Genomic DNA, 17,732 nt, shown 5'->3' on the forward strand with positions numbered 1-17,732 from the left:
TATACACAAACCCCAAACTTCAGTCTCACTCATTTTTTGCTATTAGAAGAGCTTATTATTTTATATATATTTAATTATATAAATAAAATATTCACCAGAGATAACTATTATTATTATTATTATTAACACATTACGTTAATGTTATAGTGCAATAAACAGTGAGCTAAGTAACTATGCTAACCTTTGGCTATTACGTCATCTGGTTAACATTAACTACCTAATAGACTGAATATAAACTTATTAGCTGGTTTAGCATTAGCTTAACCACAGTTATAGCGCTAACATGCTAACACGCTCAAATAGGTAGCTAGCTAACAATCATTAGTTTAACCGGCTTCCTAGTTACCGCTAGCTTAGCTTAGCTTAGCTTAGCATAGCAACAGCACCCGGCTTCTGTTTTAAAGTTTTTTTTTTATATATTGAATTAAATTACACTCATTTTACCTCTCGGATGAAATCTACCCGGTGATGAGAAATATCCTCACCAGCTTCACGGCAGTGTTTTATTTTATTTTTTATTTTTATTTTCTGAAGTACCGGTTTTTTTTTTTGCTGTCTCAGTGACAAATATGGCACACACAGAGCGCTAAGCGGCGCTCTGCACTGCGCATGCGCGGCACTCTCAGCCGATCAGCGTACTGCGCATGCGTGAGGTACACACCGCCTGAGTGAGCGGGAGAGAGGAAGTGCGCATGCGCAGATTATCCCATTCACAGTAATGTTAAAGAATAAAGTCTTTAAGTACAGCTGAATTATTATATGAATTATCACAATTATTCCTTGAAAATTGCTTGTTGATTTTCTTACAAGTATTTTTTTGTATTTTAATTTTTTTTAATACATTCAACATCAGCTCTTTTGATGTTGTTTATATGTTTATATGACAAAATATACAAAGTTTTGTGTGCAATAGGTGTGGCTGAAACACCTGAACTCAATCAATCATTAGAATTAGGGGTGCACATACTTTTGGCCATATAGCGTATCTATCAGGAAATGAGCTGAATTTTAACATTTTTATCTGCAATGTCACAATATTATCTGAATATGATCAGAGTTTACACTTTTCCCATGATATAAGATTTAAAATGTATTTTTCAAGACTGCGGTTATCAGGCTGCATTTTAAGCACAAATGGTTTATTTTCGACTAAACTAAAGCTCAAAAGCGTTAAAACACACACACACACACACACACACACACACACACACACACACACACCCACCCACACCCACTTTAACAGGAAGTTACACGTGAGCATTTAAATAACACACACGACACACAGGTACATTCAATAAGATAATTTATGTTATTTTACAATTTGCATGTATAACAAATAAAAATAAAAAAAAAAAAAAAAAACTGATGATCTGTGTAATGATGCGTCATAACGATGCGTCCGTGATTTTCTGTGTGATCAGAGATGCTGATTGGCTGCTCTGGTGAAGGGGGGGGGGGGGGGGGTGTAGCCTCGCAATATAAAATAAGGGAATGATGAGAGTCTTGGAAAGGAGCAGGAATGTGGGGAGTGTGTGTGTGTGTGTGTGTGTGTGTGTGTGTGTGTGTGTGTGGATTAGACGCTGTAGATTTGGCCCTCGGGTGGCTGCGGCAGCTTCATGTTCTCTTTGCACATCATGAGTCTGCGCAGCTCCTGCAGAACCACGCGGATGCTGTACGAGTTCTGCCACTTGGCCAGAGACGACACGGCGCGCATGTCCACCTGAAACACGTTACAAGCGTTATTTTTATAAAAAAACCACACACACACACACACACGTCGCTTATACGGATCAGCTGCACTCCTAAGTCCCGCACTCACCACGCCGTTGGAGTTGTGGACGCCGTTCAGGTTGATTTTGGTGACGAACCGGACGACCGGCGGCGTTTCTGGGTACCGAGGTCCGCATTCCACCCTCAGGCTGTATATCCTGTTCTCGTAGATCGTCTGAGGAAGAGCACAAAAAAGTTCAGAACTCACACACGGAGCATCAGCGCGCCAAAAATATCACTTTATTCTCATGGTTTTATTCCTTTACACACTTTTTCACTTCATTATTTTTAATAACTGCAATTTTATTTTATTAATTTGTAATTAATTTATATATATATTAATTTATATTATTGTTATTATTATTATTATTATTATTATTTATAAATTATATATATTTAACATTTCGCACACATTTTTATTATATTATTTTAATTATTGAATTTCTACACTCTCATTTGTTATTTTGGTTGCATTATTCAATTTTTAAATAAATTTATAATATTATATTAATTACAGTACATTTATTACACTATTATTACACACTTCTTATTTCTACACTGTTTAATAATATAATTTTAATAATTGTATACTAAGATAATTTTATAAATAACAATTTTATTCTATTTTTGCACAATTATTATTATATTATTTTTATTACTATATTTCTTCCTATTTTAACACTTTATTATATTTTTATTTACTTCACTTTAATCCCATTTAAACTTTTTTATTATATTTATTATAATTTTAAATAGAGATTCTAATAATTCTATTTTTACACTATTTTTATTCTTTTTATACTTTTTTAATTTTACACATTTTTTATTACATTATTTTAATTACTACACTTTTACTCCATTTTTACAGAATTTTATTTACTATTTATTTCTATTCTTTTTTATATACTTATTTTTATTATTGTACATAAATAAAAAATTACACATTTTTAATGATATTATTAATGATTGTATTTTTATTTGATTTTATGCACACTTAATTATATATATTTTTTACATTTCTATTTCTTTTTTTTCTGTCACTGATATTATTACTATTTATTGTTATTTTTATTATCTTCATTTCACTGTTTTATTTTGACGCCATTTTGTTTCTTTCTTTCTCTTTTTTTTTTTTTTTTACGCAGAAACTTTCGCTCGCTGGAACTGAAGAGGCGACTCGAGTGGAACGTTCTGATAACGAAAAGAAAAAAAACAGCTTCGTGATTGGTGAGAGTGGAGCTTATGCAAATATTAATATTACAGAAGATATTGGAAATGTTGGAGATGTTGGGATCATGGAGATGTTGGAAATGTTGGAGATGTTGGGATCATGGAGATGTTGGGATCATGGAGATGTTGGGGATCATGGAGATGTTGAAGATGTTGGGATCATGGAGATGTTGGAAATGTTGAAGATGTAGGAGATGTTTGTTCAGCAGATGTTCTGTGTGTAAATCTGAGGAAAAGCCGACAGACTCTCACCCGGGGCGGGCCGATGATCATTCCTCTCCAGCGCGTGAGCGTCATGTCGTCATCGTCCTCTAAACCCCAACTCACCGTCCCATCGCCCACGCCCTTCTGCCCCTCCTCCAGCTCCTCCAGCAGCCGGAAGTTACGAGGAACTTTGACGCCTGGAACAGATGGAGGAAAAGCGTGAACGATCCGGAGCGTTAAAGCACAACATTCAAAAAAAACTAACGATTATCTTTTACCGGAAAATAATTAACGATCTCGTCCTGAATTCTTATTTCCTCTAAACACAAGCGTGCATGCAGGTGTGATGTTATTTATTCCCGTCTTGTTTCAGAGAATGCAATTTCCATGCAGTCGCATTATTTCACTGCATGCAGTCGTGTTATAACGCATGCACACAGATGAATTAATCCCTAAAGTGCATGCATATCTGTTATTTCCCTGAAAGCATTGATGCAGATGCATTAGTTCCTGAAATGCATGCACACATATGAACTATTTACACAATGCATGCATGCAAATACATTTTATATCATAATGCTTGCATGCAAATACATTTTTTATCATAATGCATGCATGCAAATACATTTTTTATCATAATGCATGCATGCAAATACATTTTCTACTACAATGCATGCATGCAAATACATTTTCTACTACAATGCATGCATGCAAATACATTTTTTATCATAATGCATGCATGCAAATACATTTTTTATCATAATGCATGCAGGCAGTTGTGTTATTTTCTGTAATATATGCACACAGATTCGTTCTTTCCAAAATGCATGCATGCAAATATATATTTTTTTCAAAATGCATGCATAAAGAGAACACATACACTCAGATGTACCCATTTCTCAGAATGCATGCATGCAGATGTATTTTTTTCCCCCTCTAGAACGGATGCATGCATGCAGATGTATCATTTCCCATAACGCATGCACACAGTTATATTATTTCCCATAATGCATGTATATTATCTTCCAAAATGCATGCATGTAGATTGATTATTTCCCACAATGCATTGTAGAATTTGCTAGAATTCATGCAGGTGCACGCGGGTATGTTCATGTTCTTGCTCCAGCTTGTTTTGCAGGTTCAGTAACGTATGTGTCATGACGCTGCAATGACTAAGTTAGTTAGCTAGCTAGCTGGCTAATTAGCATTATAGGCTTATCAACTCCAGGAGAATGTTGTGCTAATTTGCTACACAACATCATGCGTCAGTCTTTGGACGAAAAAAAAAGGATGAGGAAATGGTTTACACTTAAGATACGAGTATTTTAAAAAATCAATAATAATAATAATGATAATAAATAAAAAATAAAAAAAAACACCGGCACAAGTTCCTCCCCACCCGTATTCCGACAAACCCCGCCTCCTGCTTTATGATTGGCTAATCGCTCGTAGTAAAAGGCGGGAACAATATAAATAGTGATTGACGTTATGTTTGTAATAGAAACACATTCCTAGCAAATGCGTAACTGTTAAATGAAATACGAGTTTAAATGTGTTAAAGATGGTAATATTTAATATGTACACGATGAAGAAATACTACTAACCAATCACAGCGCAGGAGAGCTAACAGTGCTGACCAATCACAGAGCAAGAGTCCTAACTCTGCCGACCAATCGCAGCGCGAGAGGCGGGACTTAGCCAGCGGAATACCGGTGAGGAAAAATGACAACTCGGAAATGCTAACTAGCTAGCTAACCACACACCATTCTTTAAATTCTTTAAAAATAACGACATAGATTTAGTCACAGAGTTTGCTACGCAAAGCATCGTCTGTTTATTCAAGCTCGAATTTATGAGTTAGAAAACGATTCCACACAGTATTTAAACGAAACGGGGGAAAAAAAACTGGCTTTACCTGATCCGGCGGACGCCGCCATCTTGTCGCTCAGGAGCGGTCACGCGCACGTTGCGCATGACGTAGATTCAGCAGCGGGGACGCGCACGTCACGTGTTCGACAAAGCTCAGTGTGCAGTGTGTGATGAGCCTGGAGTTTTCTCCTGACATCCGTGGCTTTTTTAAAATAATAATAATAATAACCTGAGAATGTTTGTTTGTTTGTTAGTTTTCATGATACAAATATTTTATCTTTATAGTCTAATGTGTTGGATGTTTAATTTTGCACGCGCTAAGATTACTTTGACTACTATAACGCATGCATTCACTGAGATTTAAGCACAACAACAACAACAACAACAACATTTCCCTAATGCTTTCATGCTGACGCATCATTTCCAGGAATGCATGCATGCATATGCATTATTTTCCAAAATGCAGGAATTCTAGAAATATATCAGTGCATTGCATTATTTCCCAATATGCACGTGCGTATAGGTATTATACAGTATATTTAATTTTTTCCACACATGCATGTAAATCATAATCATAATTAATGCACACAGGTGTATTACTGTATTAGATGTGTAGTTTATTTTATTGTGCCAAAATTATATTTAGTTATTGTGCTCATCCTGAATTCTTATTTCCTCTAAACACAAGCGTGCATGCAGGTGTGATGTTATTTATTCCCGTCTTGTTTCACAGAATGCAAATTCCATGCAGTCGCATTATTTCACTGCATGCAGTCGTGTTATAACGCATGCACACAGATGAATTAATCCCTAAAGTGCATGCATATCTGTTATTTCCCTGAAAGCATTGATGCAGATGCATTAGTTCCTGAAATGCACGCACACATACGAACTATTTACACAATGCATGCATGCAATTATTTTTCTTTATCATAATGCATTGATGCAAATACATTTTTTATCATACTGCATGCATGCAAATACATCTTCTACAGTAATTGATGCATGAAAATCCATTTTCCATCCATAATGCATGCATGCATGTGTATTTTCTGTAATACATGCACACAGATTAATTTTTTCCAAAATGCAGGCATTCTAGAAATATCAGTGCATTGCATTATTTCCCAATATGTATGTGCGTATAGGTATTATAGAGTATATTTAATTTTTTCCACACGTGCCTGTAAATGTATGATCATAATTCGTGCACACAGGTGTATTACTGTATTAGATGTACAGTTTATTTTATTGTTATTGTCAAGCCGTGTCTTAAATCACTTAGAGTTAATATTATACAGGTTGGACGAAGGGGTTAGGGTTAGGGTTAACCAACGAGAGTAAAACTACGTGTATGTAATTTTTTGTACTTATTATGTACAACATGTTCAGCTTTACGCTCTACGCATTTCCTCAGCCGCTGTATCATGTTCTTGCGGATTTTGCTCAACGTGTTTCCATTAGTTCCTGGACACTCTGGATTATCTGTTTATGAAAAAAGCACCAGTGAATGGAAATATAAGCTAGATTAAAGAAATAAAGTGGCCACTCAGTGTATATGTATATGTAAAGTATAACATTAATTAAATGATTAGTAAATTATTAAACAAATAACAGTTAATCACTGTATTGTAATTTAAGTAGTTGTGATAGAGTGCTATTACGCAGTAAGGAATTAAACAACACATTTAAATGTCATCCTACTAACATAATTATTATTGTGTAACTTCGTAACTTCTCGTAAATCAGAGAGTGCTTTTTATTTTCTTTTAAATGTGTTGAAAATGAGGACATTACACCTGTAATTATAGCTGTTCTTATAACAATGATAACAATTCCTACTGAATAGGAGCACAAACGTTGAATTAAACACAAAACAACAAAAGTTATGATCGATCTATGATCAATATTGTGAATATTGATGTGTCATGTGACTGATTATTGGATACCAGCAAAAAACAAACAAACAAACAAACAAAAAAAGAGGATAAAAAAAACAAACAAACGAACGAATGAATGAATCTGATCTGATCCTGTAACAAATCCAGCCTAAGCTCTTAGAGAAGTGTGTGTAGTGCACCAACATCAAGCAGGTTAAGGTAGCTTAGTGGTACTACAGTGGTTAATATCTACTTTTACTCCTCAGAAGGTTGTGAGTTCAAATCCCAGCTGCCACTGCTAAGCAAGGCCCTTAATCCTAAACTACTCAGTTCTATAAATGTAAGTTCCCCTGGATAAGGGTGTCTTCTGAATGCTGTAAATGTAGGTGGCCTAACGTTCACACCACCACGTGAGAGATGTTGTCACAGCAGCCGTGTGGAAATACTCCTCACTAAAAGGACCCTTTTTTATTTTGGAAAAGATTTTTTTTCCTGGAACTGGAAATGTTTACACATAGAGAGACTTGAACTCTTAGAGACGTGTGTGTAGTGCAGCAACGTCAAGCAGGTTAAAGCAGTTCACGTGATAACATCAGAAGTGTGTATTCGATTGTATTTATTTATATTTTCAGTGGAAGTGATTTTTCTGTGTGTGTGAACAAGCTGCGTTTTTAGTTCTGTATTTTTTTTTGGCTATAAAATCATTTTAAAGCTGAGTACACTCCTTCAAAAAAGGCCAAGTCTAAAATGGCAAAATATGAAGCTTTTAATGGTCTTAAAAACAGACCATTCATCAGGAAATGAGCAGGAATGAAGCAGATGCTCTCCTGAGAGCTCCTGTGCCTCCACTCGCTGGGTTCCTTTTGCTGTTTGGGGAAAAGCTAGAAACAGGGAAATTCACTTCTATAGGCTTCTTGTACACAAAGGAAAAATCATGATAATGATTAAAATGTTTGATGCAAAATTCAAACTAATGCATGTCTGACTGTACAAAATGCTCCAAAAATATCTTCTGGGATTTTTTTTCTTAAAAGATTAGTCATTATTGAAGGCCATCGAGAGCCACGAGGCTTAAACATTTAAAGAAGGGAAAAGCTCTCGCATACTGAGCTGCTTTATCTATCTGTTTAATTCTTGTTCATTAACTGACCAATGATTTGATGTTAAACCATTAAAAGCTTAATATTTTGGGCTTGGCCCTTTTTTTTTTTTTTTTTTGGCCCAGGAGTGAAGGCTTTAAAGAAAAAAAAATCTGATGGCTATCGATATCAGCTGATACTCAAGGTTTCAGTGATATTCTTCTATGTCTAAAGTAAATATAGATAAATGATATAAAATAATGTAATAAGACACACACACACACACACACACACACACATCAGTATTATAAAACAGCCTTAAATTCATTTATTGCACATCCACTGGTAATGACAGCATACAATGAAACAAGACCCATTTTGCAACAGTTTGCACGCAAAAAAAATTACAAAACCTTTCTTTTTTTCAATTCATTGAATTATTATTATTTTTTTAAATTCACTTACAGGTTAATTATAAAAAAGAGCTCAGGCATGGTGGGCGTGTATCTGCATAGGCTTCGAGAAACACTCAGATTTACCTTCCTGCCAAAAACTGATCTCAGAACAGCTCGTTAGTTTGTCTTACGTCACTGCAGACTGAAAAACGCACAACGAAATGCTTTTATTTCAGCTCCGGGGATCAATTTCTAAAATTTACTGCGATGTTTATATATATATATTTATGTTATGAGTAAATCTGTCGCTAGTCGTGCAAAAGATTCCGCGTCGACTTTTAGCCTTTTTCCATTTAACTAAAGAGCTGATTCACAACATGCAACACTAATATAGTGAATGAGAAATGTATAAAATAATAATAATAATAAAAATAATAATAATAATAATAATAATAATAATAGGCCAAGCACAGCAGTACCTGAGATATGATGAGTAATAATGAGAATCGGCTCCGTGGAATCATCACTTATAAAATATTCGTACGTGTTTTTCTGACTGAAGAGAAACGGATGATGATGTTATTGCTTCAGTTTCGTACCAGAATCTGTAAATTTATTCGTTCATTTGGGAAAAACAGAGGAATAATTTGCATTCATTTGTGTATGTACAAGCTTTTTTTTTTTACCACTAACAATCACTTTTTAAATTTCTGTAAATTTTCACACATTTCTCTGCACAGAAACTAATTTCATGCCTGAAATGTAAAGAAAAAGTGAAACGGCAGGAATACTGTCAATCAGAGGTTAAAAAAAAATAAAAAATCCAGCTGACAGAAAGTCGTAAAGGTTTGTTTTGATGCAAATAAAAAGTATAGAAAGTACTTATGCATAACCAACAACAAAAAAAAGAATAAAAAATTAAACATTATTTAAAAAAAAAAAGAACTGTAGCTAACTGTAGAATACGGCCATTAGAAATCTGAATTTCAGTTAAAAAATTAATTTTTATTGTAACATCTGACATTGAGTTTTGAACTTTTTAAAGTTGAATTTCAACATTTGACAAGAAGTTAAATTAACAACTAAATAAATATAAAAAAATAAACTGAATTTTCATGATTGAGGATATAGAAAGCATTTAAACTTTTGAAAATATTTCAACTTCAATGTAAACCGATACTCAGTTTTCCTAAAAAGCCTTGAATTTTTTTTTCTTCCAGAAAAACTGAAGTTTTCAAATTAAATTTCAGAACATCTGGGTAAAAAAGTGAGTTATTACAGATGCAGATTAAAGGTGTATTATTATTATTATTATTATTATTATTATTATTATTAATGATACAGCATGAACAATCTCCACTTTTCATGCAGCGAATAAAAAACATTTTAAATCAAATTTAAATGTACATATTTGCTAAATTATCGATAATTATCATCCTTCCTGCTACCTGTTTTGGGTTTTAGCTACCTAACATCTCACAATGCGAACATTAGCTTGGAAATTTCAAATTTCTGATGGCACGATTCTTCCTAGCTCCATAGAAACATCTTGCGAAACTAGAAGTGCTGGAAAGTATGGAAACAAACCGGGCTTCAGAAATCCGCTGTTGTTTTACTAGCAAGTGATCTGGAGTGAACTCGGTGCAGAAAAACTCTCGTTAGGAAACAGAAAAAAAAACAAAACTGTAAATAAAAAAAAAAAAAAAAAGAAAAGAAAAGATGTATTTGACTCAGCCGACTGAATGAATCATACATTAAAACCATCATCATCTGAGTGTTACTCTTGGTCGTGGATGTAAATGCAATAACGACAGCAAAAAAAAAAACTAAACAAAAAAAAATAACAGTAATAATTTCACATTGCATCACTCGATTAGTTTAAGATTACAGGATAAGATGATAATATTTACAAAGTAGCTGTACATGAGTTATTAGTACAATGTCGAGAACATGCACAGTCCTAAAACTAGATCTTTTTTCTTTTTTTTAAATAACAAACCTCCCACCATTTATATTTTGCATATAAAAAATTATCTGCCTCCTCATCAAAATTAAACATAAAGAAAAGAAAAATATTTGCAGTCAAACAGAATTAAAACATCTGATCGTAATAAAAAAAACTTTTTGATTGCTCGCAAAATATCTTTTACAGATAACGAACTGCTCGGAAATCCGGATTAAAAATTATTTTATGTACAAAAAACAGCAGTCAAAGTGTTTATGGCTTTAGCGCAAAAACAACAGGTTTTTTTTTTTAAAAAAAAAAAAAAAAACACTTGAGGACAGTCAGTAGTTTAACTCAGTAGCAGGAAGAAAGGGAAACATTTTGGTGCATCATTAATAAATTACAAATTCAATAAATGATTTTAAAAAAAAAAAAGAAAAAGAAAAACTTAGAATCCAGAATAACGTAGCTAATCACCAAATCATAGCAAATCATAGCGAGATGACTTACTTTATTTTCAACTTAATTCTCTTTGGGTAAAAACATAAATAATTTTCTCACGGGGGAAAAACATGTCCATCATCATCATCGTCATCATCATCATCAGCTCAATCTCACACAAAATGTCTACGAGTTCCTGCGAGAGCTTTGCGATTTGACAACGTAATATCAACATCGTGATGAATTTTGTTACAATGCACTCCTCTGAGAAATTGTTGATGTGTTTTTAAAATATTTCTAACTTTACATCAGTATTTATTACAAGTTCTGATTGGAAGGTGACGTCAAAAAAAAAGTATACTAAATATTTAAAATTGTAAAACGTTAAAATTTTGTACAGAATGTTTATTTTTATTTCCCTCCTTTTCAGTGTTAAATGATTTTTTATTTTCACGGCTTGAATTAATTATTTTTCCAAATGCAACACTTTTTATTGGCAGTTTGTTGCGAACCTAAACATCGTGATGCGTCTCATGTATCATAGAAATGTTTTCAACTATCATGATGATATTTTTGTCGTATCGCTCAGCCCTATTCCCAACAACCAACAGCGCATTTTTTATTTTTTTTTTGTGAATAAAGCTGTAATTAAAGTTACAAATGATAAACCCCGCCTCCTCGCCCAAAAGTTAGCCAATCATAAGAGTTTCGGAATTTGAATTTCAGTCATTTTGTGCAAATTTGTACCAATTTCCAAGCGTGAAACTGAGCCGCCATTTTATCCATCATCACATCAACATCACGTCACAGTAATTAACTACAAAACTCTTCTGTTTATAACAAAGTACGTTGAAACATGATCACATTACCACGACAGAAGTTTATTAAAATGATCAAAAAATTCCATATTATTTTAGATAATCCTTCGCAGCTAATATCGTAACAATGAAACGTCTCTCGCTTTCACTTGAAAATCTTTCCGAATTTTAGGAACGGACCATAAAAAAAACGAGTGTGACTGTAAAGTCATTGTTATTACTAGTAACATAAATGCCATGTTTAAAGTATAACCTGCTTTACTACAAACGAAGTGCAGGGCTTGCTGTCCTACTTAAACACGTTTATTACTGAAATATTTTAAAAGGTGAATAAAACGAGAATTAACGTTGAAATATAACAATTTAATAACAATTTTAGACGACGTGTTCGTTTTAGCGTCTCATTGGCCGCTGAATGGAACAAAAAAGATCTTTCCAAAGAAATTTTGGTTAAAAATTGTTTACAATCCTAAATCTTACGATCAACAATTACACAGCAGTGTTGTGGTTTGACGCGGCTTCAATTCTTTGCCCGCAGTTTGCATTTTGCGTATGATAAATTTAACGATACAATGATAGATAACCTGTTATTTATGAAAAAGAATTAGGAGAGCTGTTTTTAATACTGTGTCACATTAAAAAAAAAAAAAATATATATATAGGGTATGATCTTGCGTTGTAAATATTACAGAATATTCAGGAATAGTAGTCATGATTTTGGAGTTTAATACACGATTTAAAAAAAAGTATCAGATATTAAGTTTTGGAATTGAGCTGGTTTTAACACACACCTGTGAGAGAACAATTTCACTTTGAGAAAATCATGATACCGAAAATACTTTTAGGAATCTTTAACTCTTGCATTCGTGTTTAAATACTTTTCAAAAGATTAACTTACGTAAAATACTTCTGAAGTCAATTTTCTGACCTGAATTACGTGAAAGTGACATTTGATTCGTCGAAGAATTGTTCTTTATGAAATGATTCGCGAAAGAAGTGCGAACGAATAGAAAACTTAATATTAACGTTAAAACCTGCTTCGTATGCTGCTCTCTGCATGTTGCTGGTAAACTGTATTTGACTCGTAGCAGGTTGATCATCTGATAATCGGATGATAAATATCAGAGTTGTAAAGCTTCACTCATGAGAATCAGTTCGCTGTCGTCAGTATTCGCTATACGGCTGCATCGGTTCCGAATAAAAGCATTAACAGAGACTCTGTAGTAAATCTCTGTAGTGGTAAAATCGGACACCATGTGCACTCCTGTTTCTATTCTTAGTGTACTATTATTTAGAAACATTCTTTCTTTCTATTTATAAATCTTTCTTCTTTCTTTTTTAATTCTTTGGCACTGTGTAGGTGTGGCCCCTGTACCTTTCAGCGTTATTAAAAAGGGGGTGTGGTCTCTGTACTGTTATGTGTTATTAAAAGGGGAGTGTCCTTTGTACCTGTACATCCTATTAAAAAAGAGGGCGTGGCTTCCCACTTGTAAAAACAAAAATTGAACCGTTTGCACAATACTGAATCGCACTGAACCGACTCCGAATCGTATTGTAGTGAATCGTTGGTTGAGTCAAACATGTCGTTTATATATACAGTTCTGTGCAAAAGTCTTAGGCACATGCGAAGAAATGCTGTAGAGCAAAGACGCCTTCAAAAATAATGAAACTAAATGTTTCTACATTTTAAAAAAAATCCTATAAAGAGCAGCAAACAGTAATAAATGAAACAAAGTCAATATTTAATGTGACGATCCTTTGCTTTTTTAAATAAAGCAGTATGTGAGGTGCAGTGTGTGCAGTTTTATAAGGAAATGAGCTGGAAGTGTTACTGAGCATCTTGCAGAAGCAGCCACAGTTCTTCTGGAGACTTTGACTGTCGACTCGCTTCTTATTTCTGCAGCGAAACCCAGCAGCCTTCATTATGTTTTTATCTGAAAAGTGTCTCTTATGGAATCTGCTGCTTTCTTTACTGACATACAAACATTTTTCTGTAACATTTCATTTTGTGCTGGAAAACTAATGTTTGGAATCTAAAATGTTTTTGTACTGAATCAATAATGTAGAAGTCAGAAAATAAACATCTATAACAAAGTTTGTACTGAAAATCCCCCCCAAAAAAACAGGGTGCCAAGACTTTTGCACAGTACTGGTCCCGCCTCCCATACTGGAAGGAGGATTCTTATTGGATGGTTGATTAATCATTCAGAGGGAGAACAGGTGAAGCAGCGGAGGAGAGCGGTCACGCAAGTTTTCCTCCGTTGAAAGAACTCTTTAGTAAAGTTGTTTTGTTTGTAAGCTGGGTGTTTTCGGCAGGAACTCACGCTGGGAGTGTTTTTAATCCATTTAGTTGTTTGAGTATTTTAAGGAGTTTGTGAGATTTGATGTCACGCGAGACGGCACTTGCCGTGTTTGTTTATGTTCGAACGGAAAGTTTGTTCTTACGATTAACGGCGGATGAACTGCGGAGAGGGACGGGAGTGAGTAGGCGTGATTCGGAGGAGGACATCGTGATAAAATTGTCAGACGACGTATTGAGTTGTCAATCGCATCGTATCGTATCGTATCACATGGTCTCATATGGCACAATATTTACATTCAAAACAAAGAAACAAAACAAAACTATTTGATTCACTTAAAGAGTCGAATCCTCAAAGTGAATCGTGGCACAACTTTACGTAAACATTTTAATTCCGAGTTCCATTAGCGTTACTGTTTAATCACATGATCCGTCACTAGAATTGGGATATTTTACAGACGAATAAGAAGAATATTCTCCGCTAAATAAAAAGGGATCTTAAGAACGATATAATGTACCGTAGATTGTATTACATGTATTAAATCACAACTGATTTTCATGAAACTTTAAAATAAATGAATTGCACAAGTGTCTTCGTGTTTAACAAACGTTTGTTATTTAATTAAATTAGTGCATCTGATGTTTCCTATATTTCATGTCCAATAAAAATAAATAAATAAGTGGCTCAGAAAGAAGTGACTGGTGTAAACTCTTTACTCCGAACCAAAAATATAATTATAAATGACGAAAACTAAAGTGGCTGGTCGATTTCTTTCCCTTTGCGTGATGACGTTTCGTATTTTCCACGCTTGCTGTACGCAATCCCATAATTCTGCTCACCGCACCAGAGCAAACATGAGCATTTTTGAAAAAGAGTTGAAAAACCAACGAGGAGTCGTTATCCAGCTGAAGAAGTGAATCACTCGTAGCTAAGAAGCGTATTTGTGTACTCATTGTTAATAAGTGTATTTCGTATTTGTAGCTAATAGTCGTATTTGCAGCTAACAATCATATCTGTGTATTTGTAAACAATAATTGTATTTGTGAATGCTTAGCTAACAATTGTTTTTTTTGTTTGTTTTCATAGATAACAGTTGCATAAGTGTACTTGTACATAATCATATTTATGTATTCACAGCTAATAATCGTATTTGTCTATTCGTAGCTAACAATCGTATTTCTGTATTCAGAGCCTTATTTGTGTTTTTGTAGCTAACAATCATATTGGTGAAATTTGTAGTTAGCCCTCATATAAACGTAATGCAAACTCACAGCTCTTTGTACCTAGCTTCTCTTGCTAACTAGCCGTTGGCGTTCAGCCATCCGTACTCTAGCTGTGTTCAGTATTAGGTAACTCGATAAATTAGTGATCAAGGATAAAGAAATGTCAGGTATGCAACACAAAAAAACAAAACAAAACAAAAACGTTTTGACGTATGATATCGTGAACACACTGTTTGCTGAAGTTTGGAAATCTTTAAACGATGTGGGCTTCAGACAGGAACGTAGCTAACGTCTAATCATTTCTGATTTTTTTTTCCTCTAGATATCCAATAAATAAAAATAGCTAATATGATCAACTCAACTTATACAATAAAGCGACATTTAAACACGTTTTGTTTAAAGGGGTGGGGGGTTTTATACATCTGAGTGACTTTCAATCCGGAAAATACGGTAATTATAATCATGACGATTCAGTAGCAGCCCTTTGATTAAAGCGTACCATAAAATATCCAACAGATAATGCGGTAAATAACGTTCTACCTTTCTGCTCTTGCCTTGAAGACGGGTTAAAAAAAAAAAAATGGACAGGGGAAAAAAAAAAAAGGAAGAAAGGATCATCTTTGGCACCTGACGGTGCGCGGCAGTACTCTGCTGGATGGAAAAACGTACAACTGGACAAAATTCGGATTTAGCGAAGTCTATAGAGGGTTTTGTTCGTACCATTTTGGTTAGTGTTCATCCACCCAAGTTTTGCTCACGACTTTTTTTTTTTTTTTTTAAACCACAAGCATGCATTCTTCGTATTTGTACCCAATGGAGTGTCAGTCGCACCGCAAACTCCCATTTTTTTCCCACATGTACACATTTGTGAGTACGAACGTACCAGCAGAGTCCACGCTCTCTGAGCTAGCACTGGAAGCCCTAGAGGTTTTCTCCCGGTTGGTACTGAGGTTCGGTGGAGGTGAAATAGTCCTCCAGGAAACCCTGAAGGTACTCGAACGTCGGCCGTTCCTCGGATTCTTTGCGCCAGCAGCTTAGCATGAGCTCGTGCATCGAGGCCGGGCATTCAGCCGGACACGGCATCCGATATCCGCGTTCCACCTGGTCCAGAACCTCCCTGTTCACCATGCCTGTACAAATATTCACGTTTTTATTTTGCGTTTTATTTTTTCCACATAATAATTTCATTTAAAAGTGACACCATTTTTTGACATTTTGTTTTTTTTAAAAATAGTAACATCGTTAACAATCACTTAATGCTAGCACTACACAAATAGCAACGTAATGCCATTTGTTTTGCTAGCATTCTAGTCTTTCCAACCACATCAACTGTTGCTATGGTTACGTCTCACATTTTAACACATTGTTAACTTTAATCATTTCTTTCTGCACAAATCCATTTTCCATCCATCGAACCATCATCCTAGCTTAAAATGTTATTTATGTCCGTTGCCACGGTTACATTCAAACATTATATTTGTACATATAGTACGAATTTAGAATTGCATCCAATCAGAAACGAATATTTTGCATAGACAATGACAAAAAACAAACAAACAAACAACAAAAAAAAACAGTAATTTATCACACTGTTCCAAAACTAATGTAAATATAACATTCAAGTAAAAGATTAAAGGAATAAACCTAGAGCTGGAGAAAAGGTGAACAGTGATGACATTAATGTTACCTGGATACGGAACTCGTCCTTTGGTGGCCAACTCGGTCAGTAAAATGCCGAAAGACCAGACGTCCGATTTGATGGTGAAGCGTCCGTACAGCGCCGCTTCAGGAGCCGTCCATTTGATGGGAAACTTCGCACCTTCGTTAGAAACAATGCAACAATTAAAAAAAAAAAAAAAAAAAAAAATGCTACTACTACTGAATAAATAAATAAATAAATATGGAAAAACAGCACCCCCTTTGGCTTCCTGAATAATTTACCAAGTGAAAATTTAGCCACTAGGGAATACAGTTAAGGCTACGTCCACATTAATCTGGATAAATTTGAAAAACGCAGCTTTTTCTCTACGTTTTGGTGTTCAGTCCACACTGAGACGGCGTTTCTGTCCAGCGAAATCGGAGCTTTTCGAAAACACTCTCCCAAGTGGATACATTTGAAAATGCCGTTTTCGAGATATTCAAAAACAATGACGTATTTTTAGTCATGTGACCCATTCGACTCAAAACAAACAAGATGGTGGACGATGTTGTTGTGTCTGATGTCCAGTTTGATAGCGCTGTTAAAGATTAATGCCACTTTGTCCAACCTTTTTCAACGTTATAATCATCAACAACTCCGCCTCTTCGCTTGTCCATTTAAAGAACTCGGTGCTTTTCCTCGACATCAATTTAAAAAGACGGAAACTAAACAGACGTCTCACGGAAATGACGCAGGTCGAGGCTTCTTACGTTTTTACGCATGCGCAGTACAGGGTTTCAGTGTGGACGAGCGATTTTTGGAAAACGTTTGAAAACGCCAGTGTAGACGGAGAGCTTTTTAAAACAAAAATGCAGTTTTCAGAGCTATCCGGATTAACGTGGACGTAGCCTACGCTTTCTTTTTTTTAATCCATCAAAA

General features: G+C 34.8%; 3 protein-coding genes across 5 annotated transcripts in view; all 3 read right to left on the bottom strand.

Annotated features, from left to right (window-relative positions):
• csnk2a4 (casein kinase 2, alpha 4 polypeptide) overlaps nt 1-624 on the bottom strand; it is a 32,189-nt gene extending 31,565 nt beyond the window's left edge. Inside the window, exon 1 of the mRNA XM_053227027.1 lies at nt 445-624. The gene's annotated coding sequence lies outside the window, so the exon portion shown is untranslated. The remainder of the gene's footprint in view (nt 1-444) is intronic.
• Nucleotides 625-1,286: 662 nt separating this feature from the next.
• ube2v1 (ubiquitin-conjugating enzyme E2 variant 1) lies at nt 1,287-5,243 on the bottom strand. The gene is made up of 4 exons (XM_034314059.2): nt 5,120-5,243; nt 3,253-3,401; nt 1,820-1,945; nt 1,287-1,720 (listed from the first exon to the last, which is right to left on the bottom strand). Exons 1-4 carry the CDS (start codon nt 5,139-5,141, stop codon nt 1,574-1,576), a joined length of 444 nt encoding a protein of 147 aa, XP_034169950.1. The 5' UTR covers nt 5,142-5,243; the 3' UTR covers nt 1,287-1,573.
• A 3,092-nt stretch (nt 5,244-8,335) lies between these two features.
• LOC113537983 (proto-oncogene tyrosine-protein kinase Src) overlaps nt 8,336-17,732 on the bottom strand; it is a 30,366-nt gene continuing 20,969 nt past the window's right edge. For all 3 annotated transcript variants that reach the window (XM_034314123.2, XM_053227026.1, XM_034314124.2), the window contains 2 exons: nt 16,842-16,973; nt 8,336-16,284 (listed from right to left, as the gene is read on the bottom strand). In XM_034314123.2, the coding sequence (XP_034170014.1) occupies nt 16,076-16,284; nt 16,842-16,973 (341 nt within the window). In that variant the 3' untranslated portion in view covers nt 8,336-16,075. The remainder of the gene's footprint in view (nt 16,285-16,841; nt 16,974-17,732) is intronic.

This window comes from Pangasianodon hypophthalmus, chromosome 20 (assembly GCF_027358585.1).
Source record: "Pangasianodon hypophthalmus isolate fPanHyp1 chromosome 20, fPanHyp1.pri, whole genome shotgun sequence".
NCBI classification, from domain to species: domain Eukaryota; kingdom Metazoa; phylum Chordata; class Actinopteri; order Siluriformes; family Pangasiidae; genus Pangasianodon; species Pangasianodon hypophthalmus.